Genomic DNA, 11,993 nt, shown 5'->3' with positions numbered 1-11,993 from the left:
GAAGCCTTATGCTGGGTCCAAGCAGTGTCCGTCCCACAACATATTGTGTGTTTGGTATGCCTACAAACCATTTAATGGGCTCTGTTCCTCCCTCTCCCCCCTACACCAGGTCAGTTATACTGTAGGAAAACTGCAAGCTATTTAAATTAATTTTTGATTGCAGAGTATAAGGATACATATCGCATATGACATACAGTCACATAAAACATGTGGGGAATAATGGTCTACAGCAGAGGTTCTCAAACTATTTCCCACTGTCAGACAATAGAAATGATTACAGGACCCCAGCAAGTTGATGCAGAATGGTCGCTACATGTGTGGTCAGCAGATGGCGCATGAAGTAAGGAATCTGTAAAAGCAGTTGAATGGTCTTTTAATTCAGACTCCATGGATCACTAACTGGGATTAGAGTAGTCATCACGATGCAGTTGTTAGGTCGACACTCCTTAGGTCGACAGGCAGAAGGTCAACAGGGTCCGTGGGTCGACCAGTGGAAGGTTGACAATGCAGAAGGTTGACGCAGGTTTTTTTTTTTTATCCACTAGGGCAGACCTTTTCAACCGGTGTGCCGTGGCCAGCTGGCAGGTGTGCCGCCAGGCCACGGGTCACGGCAACTCCCCAGCACTACTTTGACATGCAGCTTGGCCTTGGCGTTGTGTGTGTGCGAACGCAGCTCTGTCCTATGGAGGTGACGCCGGGACGTGCCTGTGTGTAGCGGGTGCCGGGAACATTAAATCATCCAATGCGTTCCAGGTACCAGGCGCGTCCCGGTGCATACGCAGAAGGTCTCCAGTGGGGGACTAAGGATTCCGGTTGGAGCCATCTTGCAAGTGTGCAACTTTTTTGGAATACCTGAGTGGGCAGGTGCATGCAATAAAAATATTGCATGTACATAAGTATTCAGTCTTTGCTGTGAAGCGCAGGTGGATCATATTTCACCCAATCGGTACTTATGTAATATCTGGGCTCCCGTTTTTCTTATGAGACCACGTCCGCTCGCCACACTATATAAGATCAACTCCATGCGTAGTTGGATAGTAGGGGCATGAAAAAATGGGGTGCATTTAACATGGGAGCCCAGATAATACATAAGTACCACCCAATCATAGTTGTGCCTACAGCTTAATTAGAGTCCCCCTGTAGAAACTTGATTGGACATGACTTGGAAAGGCACACACCTGTCTATATGAGACCCCACACCTGACAATGCATGTTAGAGCACAAACCAAGCATGTAGTCAAAGGAAATGTCTGTAGACCTCTGAGACAGGATTGTCTCGAGGCACAAATCTGGGGAAGGGTACAGAAAAATATCTGCGGCTTTGAAGGTTACAATGAGCACAGAGATTTCCATTATCTGTAAATGGAAGCTGTTTGGAACCACCAGGGCTCTTCCTAGAGCTGGCCGGATGTCTAAACTGAGCGATCTGAGGCATACTTGCCTACCTGACCCTCTCCATGAGGGAGAAAATGCTCTGTTCCTGGACTTCCCTGGTAATGTATGATTACCATCACCTGGGGTGAAATACCTTTCTTAAAAATTACTTTGCTCCCCACAGGTGATGGCAATCGTACATTACCAGGGAAGTCCAGGAGCAGAGCATTTTCTCCATGAAGGAGAGGGTCAGGTAGGACAGTATGATCTGAGGAGAAGGACCCTAATCAGGGAGGTGAGCAAGAACCCAATTGTCTCTTGCAGAGCTACAGCATTCCTCTGTGGAGAGGAGAACTTTCCAGAAGGACAACCATCTCTGCAGCAATCCACCAATAAGGCCTGTATGGCAGGGTGCCTACTTGACCCTCTCCATGAGGGAGAAAATGCTCTGTTCCTGGACTTCCCTGGTAATGTGTGACTGCCATCACCTGTGGTAAAACACCTTTCTTATCAATTACGTACCTCACCACAGGTGATGGCAATCATACATTACCAGGGAAGTCCAGGAACAGAGCATTTTCTCCCTCATGGAGAGGGTCAGTTACGCAACCCTGCTATATGGTAGAGTGGCCAGATGAAAGCCACTCATTAGTAAAAAGAAGACGGCAGCCTGCCTGGAGTTTGCAAAAACATTTTCACATTCAGTCAAAATTACTCTATTACAATTCGATTTGTATAGAAGAGCAACATTGTCTCAGATCGAATCTGGTGTTCAACAATTTCATAATGAGATGTAAATAAAGGCTTTACATAAAGAGGTATATAATGGGGTATGGATCATTTGGGCGAACATAAGTTGGTCGACATGGGTCTAGATCGAGAGGTCATTAGGTCGACATTCAAAATGTCAACATGGGTTGTTGTTTTTTTTTACCCGAATGCCGACACAGTCCACATGGACACAGGATAAAGTGCACCGCTTCCCTTACCATGCTTCGGGTACTGTACTCAGCACACTATTTTATTCTCCCACCATGCCCTAGTGCAGGGGTGGGGAACCTTTTTTGTGCCAAGGGCCGTTTGTATGGGGGAAAAAATCCATGTGAAAATGTCTCTTACAAATTGTCCTGCTGCAGCCTTCACACACACACACACACACACTGCTGCCGCCGCTGAATAGGACTGACAGTCTCTGGCCGCTGTTGATTAAGAGGAATCTCGCGAGAACTACCGACCTCTCGTGAGAATTTCCCTGTACTTGTCTACCGGCAAAGCCACCGTGCGGGTGGGTGGTTCCCCACCCCAGTGGATGGTAGGGCATGAAATACCACCTGTCGGCATATGTTGGGTCAAAAAACTGAACAACCCCATGTCGACCTAGACCTATGTCGACCTTTCAGCATGTTGACCTTATGCTTGTCAACCTAATGACTGTTTCCCAGTTAAAGATACACAGAACCACATATTTAGGATTGGTACAATACACTGGTTGGGGGGGATAGTTGTTATTATTTTATTCCTTATTTAGATATGTACAGCTCCCGATGGTCTGACAAAATTGTTGTATTTTGAAAGGTTATATTCAGGAGGCACCATACTGGAACTGTGACAACTTTTATTCTTTTTCACATTATACCTAATATTGACTCATATTTTGCTGATTTTTCTTTTTGTTTGTTTACTGCAGATTGTTGGTTTTGAATTATTTTCCGGTATGTCTGTGATGTAATAAAATTTGTTGGAAAAAAAACATAGCAAGCGAGAGAGGTTGTGTGGCGCACACCATTAACAGAACGGGTGCCGGACGGGATCCCGACTGTCAAAACACCGACATCTGGGTTCCCGACAGTTACCCGCTATTTTACCTCATGGGGGTTCATGACCTCCATAGAGGGAGAATAGAATAGGTAGCGAGCCTGCAAGGGGCTTAGTTGCGCTCGTCATGCTGTCTGGGTCCGGCCAGTCGAGATCCTGATGTCGGGATCCCTATACCACACCCAACAGAACAGTTGCTAGTTCTGTCCCCTGTAGCCAGTGTCTCTTCCCTGCAGCCTCTGTATGTTTCTTACACTGCAGGAATGTTTAGTTTGTATTTGGACCACTGTCGGTATTGGAAGCATGCATACCAGTAGTATCCCAAACTTGTGTGCAAAGTCCATGAGGTTTTTTGCACCAAAACCTTGTGCCCAATTAGATACTCCCCATACAATTTCTATAGGTACACTAGAAATACTCAGCCACTGTGATGCTACTTAATAGAATGGTGCGCATACAGACATTTACCATTTGGTTTACCATTTAAGGCACAGGTTCTCAAACTCTGTCCTCAGGAACCCATGCAGTACATGTTTTCCAGGTCTCCTCACAGAATCAAGTAAAATAATTCGCTCCACCTGTGGATCTTTTAAAATGTCATTCAGTAATGAGTGCACCTGTTGGGTGACCTGGAAAATTGGGAACTCTGTGGGGTCCTGAGGGCCGAGTTTGAGAACTGCTGATAAAAGGGATCCCTCTGGTGCAAACTCACCTGGCACTGGACTACATCAGCATCCACCTGTAATACTGGCCAGGTGGGCTTGAGTGTTTTTATCCATCAAACTCTCCTTGCTGCATTACCAATTGCACGGAAGACCCTGGAGCTGCCAGAACACATATACTTTTCCTGCACTATTGGTGAGCCTGGTAGACTGTTACTTTGTGTTGCATCAAATTATGGAAATGGTTATACTGTTCACAAGTATTTGTATTGGAACAGTCCAATAGTCTGTGGCTATATTTCCCTCATGTAAATGTGTCTGCATCCTCTAATACCGTGGTTCCGAAACTCAGTCCTCACACAGTTCAAGTTTTTCATGTCACCTCACAGGTGAATGAATCTGCTGAGAAGTTCTAGCTACATAACTCCCATTCTCTTCTCCTTATAAAATGGCAGATCATCTTTAAGACTAAATTACTGAGTTTGGAGCCCTACACGACCAAGGTACCTGAAGCAACTTCTGATTTCATACTGTCCCACACGATTCCTGCGATCTGTAGATGAAGGACGTTTAGCAGTACAGGTCGGGTATCCCGTATCCGAATTATTCCAAAAACCGTGTTTTTTTTTGGAATAATAAAAAAAAAAATTGTTTCTCTCTCTCCCCTCCCCCAACCCTCTTTTAATACTTACCAAGTCCTTCAGCGTCCATAGCAGGCCTTCAGCATCCTCTCTGGCGTCTCCAGCGGTCCCAGGAGTGCTTTGCGCAAGTGCGCGCGCCGGTGACGTCACCGGCGCGCCTGGGAACTTGCGCAAAGCACTCCTGGGACCGCCGGAGACGGTGCTGGTGGCCTGCCGTGGACGCTGAGGGACCATCGGGGACCCACCAGGGGCAGGTAAGTATGGCTAAAAAAAAAATTATTCCAAAAACCGGAATATTCCCTTATCCGTATTCCCTATATTACCAGGGAAATCCAGGAACAGAGCATTTTCTCCCTGAAGGAGAGGGTCAGGTAGGCAACCCTGCTTTTTTTTTTGCTATTAGGGAATGCTAAAACTATTGCAAGGCATGCTGGGATGTGTAGTTTTACAAAAGCTGGACAGCCAATGTTTGGACATGCCTGATTTAAAGAGCCAATAACAAGAGTCAAGTGATAACAATTATGAAGACTGAAATAACTGGAAACATTACTTAAGTAATGTTTTCAAAGTCCTCAAAGCACCCTGACAGTCCAGGTTTTATGGCTATCCCTGGTTGTGCAGATATAATCAAACCTAATTATATCATCAGTCACTATTAGTAGTGGTTGGATCACCATTGGTACCTAAACTCATCCTTAAAAAAGCTTGGACTGGACTTTAGTTTAGTAAAATCACAAAATGTGTACCCAGCTTGCAGACTACCCATGCTGGACCACATATGACTTATATTAATGAAGCCTGGCCAACCTATCGCTCTCCTGCTGTTGTGATACTGCATGTCCTGCCACAGTTTTGCTAATTGGGAATGCTAAAACGGACAGGGAAAGTAAAGGCCGCCCATACACTAGTCCGACTTTTCCTGAGCACAAGTCCAACCTAATTTCCCCTGAGCTCCCTAGGCAGCTCAATAACACATGATGTGCCATTTTTACATGGGATAAATCACATGGGGGCAGATTACAAAAAAAAGAAAAGAAAACTGGCGGAGCGGCAGCGGAGGGTGCCAGGCTACACTGAGCGCCCGGGGCGGATCATGCAGCAGCGGGGAGGGCACTGTCTGGGAAGCACTGAGCTGCAGTATGGCCAGTGGCGGCAGAATAAAAAATAAATAAATTCAAGAGCACTCTCAGCCAATCAGCAGACTCGCCGCTGCCCCTCCCCCCTGCACATAGGTGTGTGCTAGCAGTGCTTCTCCCTGGCATACACCTACGGATCAGACCAACACATCCTGGGTGCTAAAAAGCACCATGATATGGTGCTGATGATCCAATCCCATAGATTAAACCTGCAGCAGGTTAAATCTGCAGGGTCCGACCCGATGCACACGTGACCGCGTATCGGGTTGGATGGGATGTCAAACACATCCGATTTGGGACAATTTCTCTGCCCGATCTGTCGGCATTGGGTGAAATCAGCCCAAATCGGATAAGTGTATGGGCACATTAACTTCACAGCAGCTGGGTAGACACAGTTGCCCAAAGCTGGATTATACCTTCTTTATTCAATCATGGATATCCTTAAAACAGACTAGAAAAATGTCTTGATTGAGTTTGGGAACCATTGCCATTTAAGTTTTCCAAAAAAAAATTGCCAAGCCCTTTTACAGAGTTTCCAATCTTTGTCTATGGTCTTACCTGTAACTGCAAAACCACCAATGAAATGATAACTTACATTCATATTGGAATCTCCCCTATCCAGTTCTGAAAGCTCCCATTCAACCTACTTCCAAATCCCCTCCGGTCATAAGTAGTGATCAGTATTTAAGGAAATAAACAACCTCTTTTTGTTTTGCATTCATGTGACATTTAGATCTATATATCTAGATATATCTATCTATCTATCCACACATATATACATACAGACACACATAGTATATAAGAGGGTACAGAATTCCAATCTGCAACAATGTATATGAACATAGACAATGGCAGAATTGTTGCCCATCAGACAATACAATAGGAACCACGACAAAACAATCATTCATAACAAATTTTCTTTATAGGGGATAAAATGACGATAAATTGACTGGAGAATTAAAGAGCTTGGTATGCACCAGTAAATAAAACTACAAAATAAGTGATGGTAGCCGGCAATAATAGAAGTCCATTCAAAAAAAAATTTAAAAAATGAAGAGAAGAAAATAATCGTGCCTAGATTCCCTATCAGTACGGTCTCATGCGCCCAGATGGAGGCGGAGCTCTGTTAGGAGGGGTTATTGCTATGTCCAAGTAATCACCGATCTGAAACCTCTGTGACTGTAACGTCATTGCGTCATCTGGTCCCTTCCGTCCTGAAATCGTACTACCGATCTCCTTCACCCTGCAGAGACAAAAACAGTACATTATTCCAACGGTTCTCAAACTGTGGGTCCCAACCTTCTCAGCATGGGGTCGCGACTCCATGTTGCTGACCATCAGGCTGATGACATTTCTAATCTCAGTCAGTGATTTAAGGAGTCTGTTGGATTGTCTGTTATTTTAGACTCCTCACATTATTTTGCGCCTCCATAATGCTGCCATGTATGTGCTGTCTGCTGACCTCACATGTGTGGCGACCATTCTGCAGTAAATTGCTGGGGTCCTGTCAATTTTATTGTCTGATGGGGTCCCATAGAAAAATAGTTTGAGGACCCCTGCATTATTGTACCCAATAGCAGTAACAAACTTCCTTACAAACATTTATTGGGACATGATAGCTGCTATACCAGTATATGGTCACCATAATTAGTATAAATGTCTAAAGCCCATACACAGTACACGAGTCTGAATAATATATATATATATTTTTTTTTTGAAGTGTAGTGTACACACTCAATATTTATTTACAGTTATATAGCGCATACATATTCCGTAGCGTTTTACAGTATAGTTAAACATTCACATTTCCTGGCCCAGTGGAGCTTGCAATCTATATTCCCTACCACATGTAGGCACACAGACATTCTAGGGTTAATTTTGTTGGAAGCCAATTAACCTACCAGCATATTTTTGAATTGTGGGAGGAACCCAGAGGAAACCCATGCAAGCACAAGGAGAATATACAAACTCCACACAATTAGGGCCATGGTGGGTATCAAACCCATGACCTCAGTGGTGTTAACGATATCTGCAGGTCATCTAGTGTGTACGGGCAATTACAGGTGATGCAGGTGCATATATTCTAATGCAAAAACATAACTAACATATCAAAAGGTTACTATACCTGTAGCCTGGCCGCTTCATATCAGGGTAAACAATAGCAAAGTTGAAATGAGTGCCCTTTTTACGGGCTTCCGGGTATACTTCTTTCACCAAGCTGGTTAACTCTTTCAAAGTAGCATCCATCCTATTACAAAAACATAGGTATGACAAAAGTTGACATGAATATGTTATTTCATGTAACATGGACTATGTACTAAAATGTAAGCTATAACCAGCAACCCAAAACAAGCTGCTTTTAACATTAATAAATAGAGCCCTTAATGACCAAACTATGGCCCTCCAGCTGTTGTGAAACTACAAGTTCCATCATGCCTTGCAACAGTTTTGCTATTAGGGAATGCTAAAACTATAACAAGGCATGCTGGGATGTGTAGTTTCACAACAGCTGGAGGGCCACTGTTTGGCCACGTCTGGTTTAGGAGCTTAGCAATCTGGGGCAGATGTGCGAAACCGTGGAGATGAACCAATCAGATACTGTCATTTTTGCAAACACAACCTTTAACAAGGCAGAAGCTGATTTGCTGGTACTTTATCTTTCGCCACCACTTCCTACATCCATCCTCCTCTCACATCTTAGCAAATAAACCCCCAAGTCTGCTGTAGGCAAAGAGAATAGCGCACTTAAATCTGTCTCTGCTACTAGCCAGTCTCATCGTATTGTGGTTTTGTTCCCAACTGCAATGGGATATGCTGGCGATGCAGCTGAATATATAATTGGGGGCTATCCCAAGGTGAGCATACGCAGAGATCTGGCTGATGTTGGACCATTACCACCACTATGGATACTGTACAATGCATAACCTAAATGGACATCATATATAAGTCAGTGCCGCACCAGGTATAGATCTGCAGCTCGCTGGACGGGACATTCCCCCGGGAAAACTCATCCATGCGGTGGTGTCGCCCATTGTTTGTAGTGAACACTCTCAGCAGGAGAGGACAGGTCTGCAGAGGGAGAAGACACCAGTGTTAATTTTGGCAAGGAATAACAACAATTACTTTTTAGTCACTTTCTTAGTACGTGACTAAATTAAAGGTCACGTTTTTGTACAAGTCAAGATTTAGTCAAGATTTAGTCACTGGATCTTGACTTACATTTTAGTCAATGATTTAGTCCTAGCTTTGCCGTTTAATGATACTGTAATGGATTTTGCGTAAGAACATTTCTCTATCATTCCCTTGAATACTTTGTATACCTATCACTGTGTAGAAGCGCAAATGCTATTTTCTCAACAAAAAAATCCGCAAATATCAATTCAAGAATACAATAGTTTTTTTAATTAAGAATGTTCATTTAAATAATTAAATACAATTACTAGAAAAATAGTACTACTACTTGTATAAGGGCGGGTTGTAGTCAGTACTAGTAGTGCACTAACAGTGTACTGCAGAAATTAAGCTTTAAGGGGGCCTATTAAATAATATTAATAAGGGTGTATATTATAATATATAGCTATTTAGGTAAAGTTACATACGGCTGTACATAAACAGCCACAGCGCAAGTAAATCTAGGGCCAGAGACGATGGATAAAGAATCCAATAAATCAATCACTTGAGAAATACAACCTAGAGGTGTCCAGACAAAATTTTTACAGTATTTACATCTAGGCAATTTTCATCATGGACTAACATCTTCGTTATGAAGAAATTCCTATTTTCATTATTGTTACATTTTAGTCACAGGAAAAAAAAAAAAAAAACTTTCATCAATATTTTTACGTCCCCATACACAGTGCGATGCACACCATGCGTTTTGAACTAGATGGCATCATATCTATTTCAAAACACATCTGATGTGCTAAAGCGGTTTTGAACTAGATCGGCCGCTCAAAGTGCACCATTAAGGTGCCCATACACGCACCGATCCCGGCGTGCATTCTGGGCTAAAATAACATCGCATTGCATGCGTTGTGCATGCAATTCGATGCGATGATTAGCAAGTACAAAAAGTATGTGCAGCACAGATCGCACCGCCGGGATCGGTGCGTGTATGGGCACCTTAACTCAAAATTTTCGTCTACAAAATAATCACTGAAAAACACATTAGCGAAACAGGACTGGCTGATCAGATAAGCTGGGATTTGTAGTACCTCTCCACTTCCTCAAGAACTAGCTACCATAAGTGTTGGTCTCGTAGCCCCCCTTACCCCTAAATCTTGAGAGATAAGGCATGCTGCGATTTGTAGTGTCCCCCCCTACAGCTGTAGAGACCCTGTCTGGTCAGACATGCTGGAATTTGTACTACGCCTCCTCTACCACTTGTGATCCTGGCTGCCGGGAGCAAGCAGTGTTGCTGTGGCCTGATACTCCCAGTCACCCCCTGCCGCCATGCTTTACCTTTTCCCGATCTATCGGCTTCTCCGGTTCTTTTTTAATCTCCTCCTGCGTCACCCGGGATTCTACCGCCATTTTCTCCAGCTTTGCAGCCGTACAAATAACTTTCGCGTCCAGCGAACCCCAAGAAGAAGGAGAGGGAGAAAAGGGAAAAAAAAAAGCACAGACGGAACTATTTCCGGCGCCTACAGAGCGTTGATTCTGTCGCAGCTCCACCACGCGAGTTTCCTCCGTCCTGGGCAGGCGGCGCTCTGGTGACGTCACGAAGCCGCGCTGCTGCAGAGTACGCCCCGCCCCCTCAGGCTGTACAGCTGTGAAAGGTAGCAGCTGGGGACTCTGGCACTGGCTGGATTAAAGCCATTGAATCATGTCTCAGACAGGCTGTGCTTCCAGGGACCAGCCTGACTCACACCACTCATGTGTCCCTTCTTATTGTCCCAATATTACAGTATTAGTGACTAATGTCTCATTCTGGATCTAGGAATGTTTTATCAAGCTACAATCTAGAATTAATAGCATAAGGAAGCTGGTGTATCTGCTTGAATGAATGCTGGCTACTAACCATCCAAAGGGCCTCATTCGGCGTGGATGGCTAATTGGAGAATTTGCAATTCAAGCAATTATTGGATTACTGCGCATGTGTACCCCTCACATATGTGCGAAGGGTATTAGCGACTGAAAATATGAATGGATCATAATCGCAATGTAGCCAAAATTTGACTGACAGGAAGAAGACGTTTGGGGTGAAGACCTGCCATTTTCTGGTTGTGTGAGAAAAAACATGCTAACCCATTCCAGTCTATCTCAGTCACAGATTAGTGGTGGCCTCAGACCTATTCTATACCTCCCAACTGTCACGCTTTCGGCGTGAACATCCTGGTTTTTGGGGACATTCCTGCATCCTGCCCAGGGCCGGCTGTGTCCTGCGGGGGAGAGTTGGGAGTCCCCCCAATCCACCGATGAATAGACGCTGTGCGCATGGTCTATTCCTACAAGCAGAGGGGCTGGTCAACAGCTTACAGAGCCGCAAGCAATGCCCCCACAGCAGCCGAAAATGGGGGCGTAGCTTCATGGAATGATGCGATTTTGTAGGCTACACCCCCTTGCCTTGCCACTAGGCCAAGCAACCTTATTTTGGACACATGCCTTCGGCGTACACTGATGTCCCGCCTTAAATGCCTTTGTCTAGAGCATGATGGTCAACACCATTAGGTCGACATGGTTCTAGGTCGACATGGGTCTAGATCTTGACATGGTTCTAGGTCGAATGGTCATTAGTTCAACAGGTCATTAGTTAGACAGTGGAAAAATGTGCCAGCGCTGGCTGTACCAATATATAGACAAGACGGTTCTCAGTTAAAAGACACAATTTAATTTCTCTTTCGTCCAGTCCGGTGACACAGCTCCACGATGGGATGTAGTAGGGTCCGCCAGGAGCCAGGCACCTATGCTTCAATTCTTTGGGAGCAGGCTCCTCCCTCTGCATCCCATAATGCTTCAGTTTCGTTTTAGGTGCCCACAGGAGTGGGTGCAATGCTGAGTGGCTGCGTTGCAGCCACACTTTTTTTCTTTAGATTTTTATTAGTTAGACTAGGTTTTTATTGTTTTCTAACATTAGACTTAGTAGCAAGTTTTTTCCAGCGTGTGACTTCTGGCTGAAGTCAATACACGCTGAGAGCGCAGCAGAACACTGACAGAAGCGTGTCCTGTCAGTCTTCTGTGTGCAGAGGAATGCATTCGGCGGAGGAATGCACACCCTGCACAGCGCTTGCCTCCGCTCAAACGGAGGTTTATCCTGGGCTCCGGGGGACCCCATCCAGCGCCTTGCCTAGAAGGGGATCTTGGGGACGGGTCTCCCAGCGATGGCGGCCGCCGTCTTTAAGAGTTTAGAAACTGAAATCCCCCAG

The 11,993-nt window shown here is 44.8% G+C and overlaps 1 protein-coding gene across 1 annotated transcript; it reads right to left on the bottom strand.

Annotated features, from left to right (window-relative positions):
* Window positions 1-6,531: 6,531 nt before the first annotated feature.
* Window positions 6,532-10,353, bottom strand: SAP18 (Sin3A associated protein 18). Its single transcript, XM_083171324.1, has 4 exons — window positions 10,090-10,353; window positions 8,588-8,697; window positions 7,754-7,876; window positions 6,532-6,871 (listed from the first exon to the last, which is right to left on the bottom strand). The coding sequence occupies exons 1-4, from the start codon at window positions 10,159-10,161 to the stop codon at window positions 6,715-6,717; spliced, it is 462 nt and encodes a 153-aa protein (XP_083027450.1). The 5' UTR covers window positions 10,162-10,353; the 3' UTR covers window positions 6,532-6,714.
* Between the last annotated feature and the right edge of the window lie 1,640 nt (window positions 10,354-11,993).

This window comes from Crinia signifera, chromosome 2, assembly GCF_055691185.1.
Source record: "Crinia signifera chromosome 2, ASM5569118v1, whole genome shotgun sequence".
In the NCBI taxonomy this organism is placed as follows: domain Eukaryota; kingdom Metazoa; phylum Chordata; class Amphibia; order Anura; family Myobatrachidae; genus Crinia; species Crinia signifera.
This window is presented reverse-complemented; position numbering and strand designations above follow the sequence as displayed.

Bases quoted from the DNA above. Each gene is read 5' to 3' on its own strand.
- SAP18 (XM_083171324.1), bottom strand. From the start codon at position 10,161: ATGGCGGTAGAATCCCGGGTGACGCAGGAGGAGATTAAAAAAGAACCG. The intron at 8,698-10,089 runs GTAAAGCATGGC...CTCCCTCTGCAG, and splicing joins AGCCGATAGATCGGGAAAAG to ACCTGTCCTCTCCTGCTGAG. The intron at 6,872-7,753 runs GTATAGTAACCT...TTGTCTCTGCAG, and splicing joins ATGAAGCGGCCAGGCTACAG to GGTGAAGGAGATCGGTAGTA.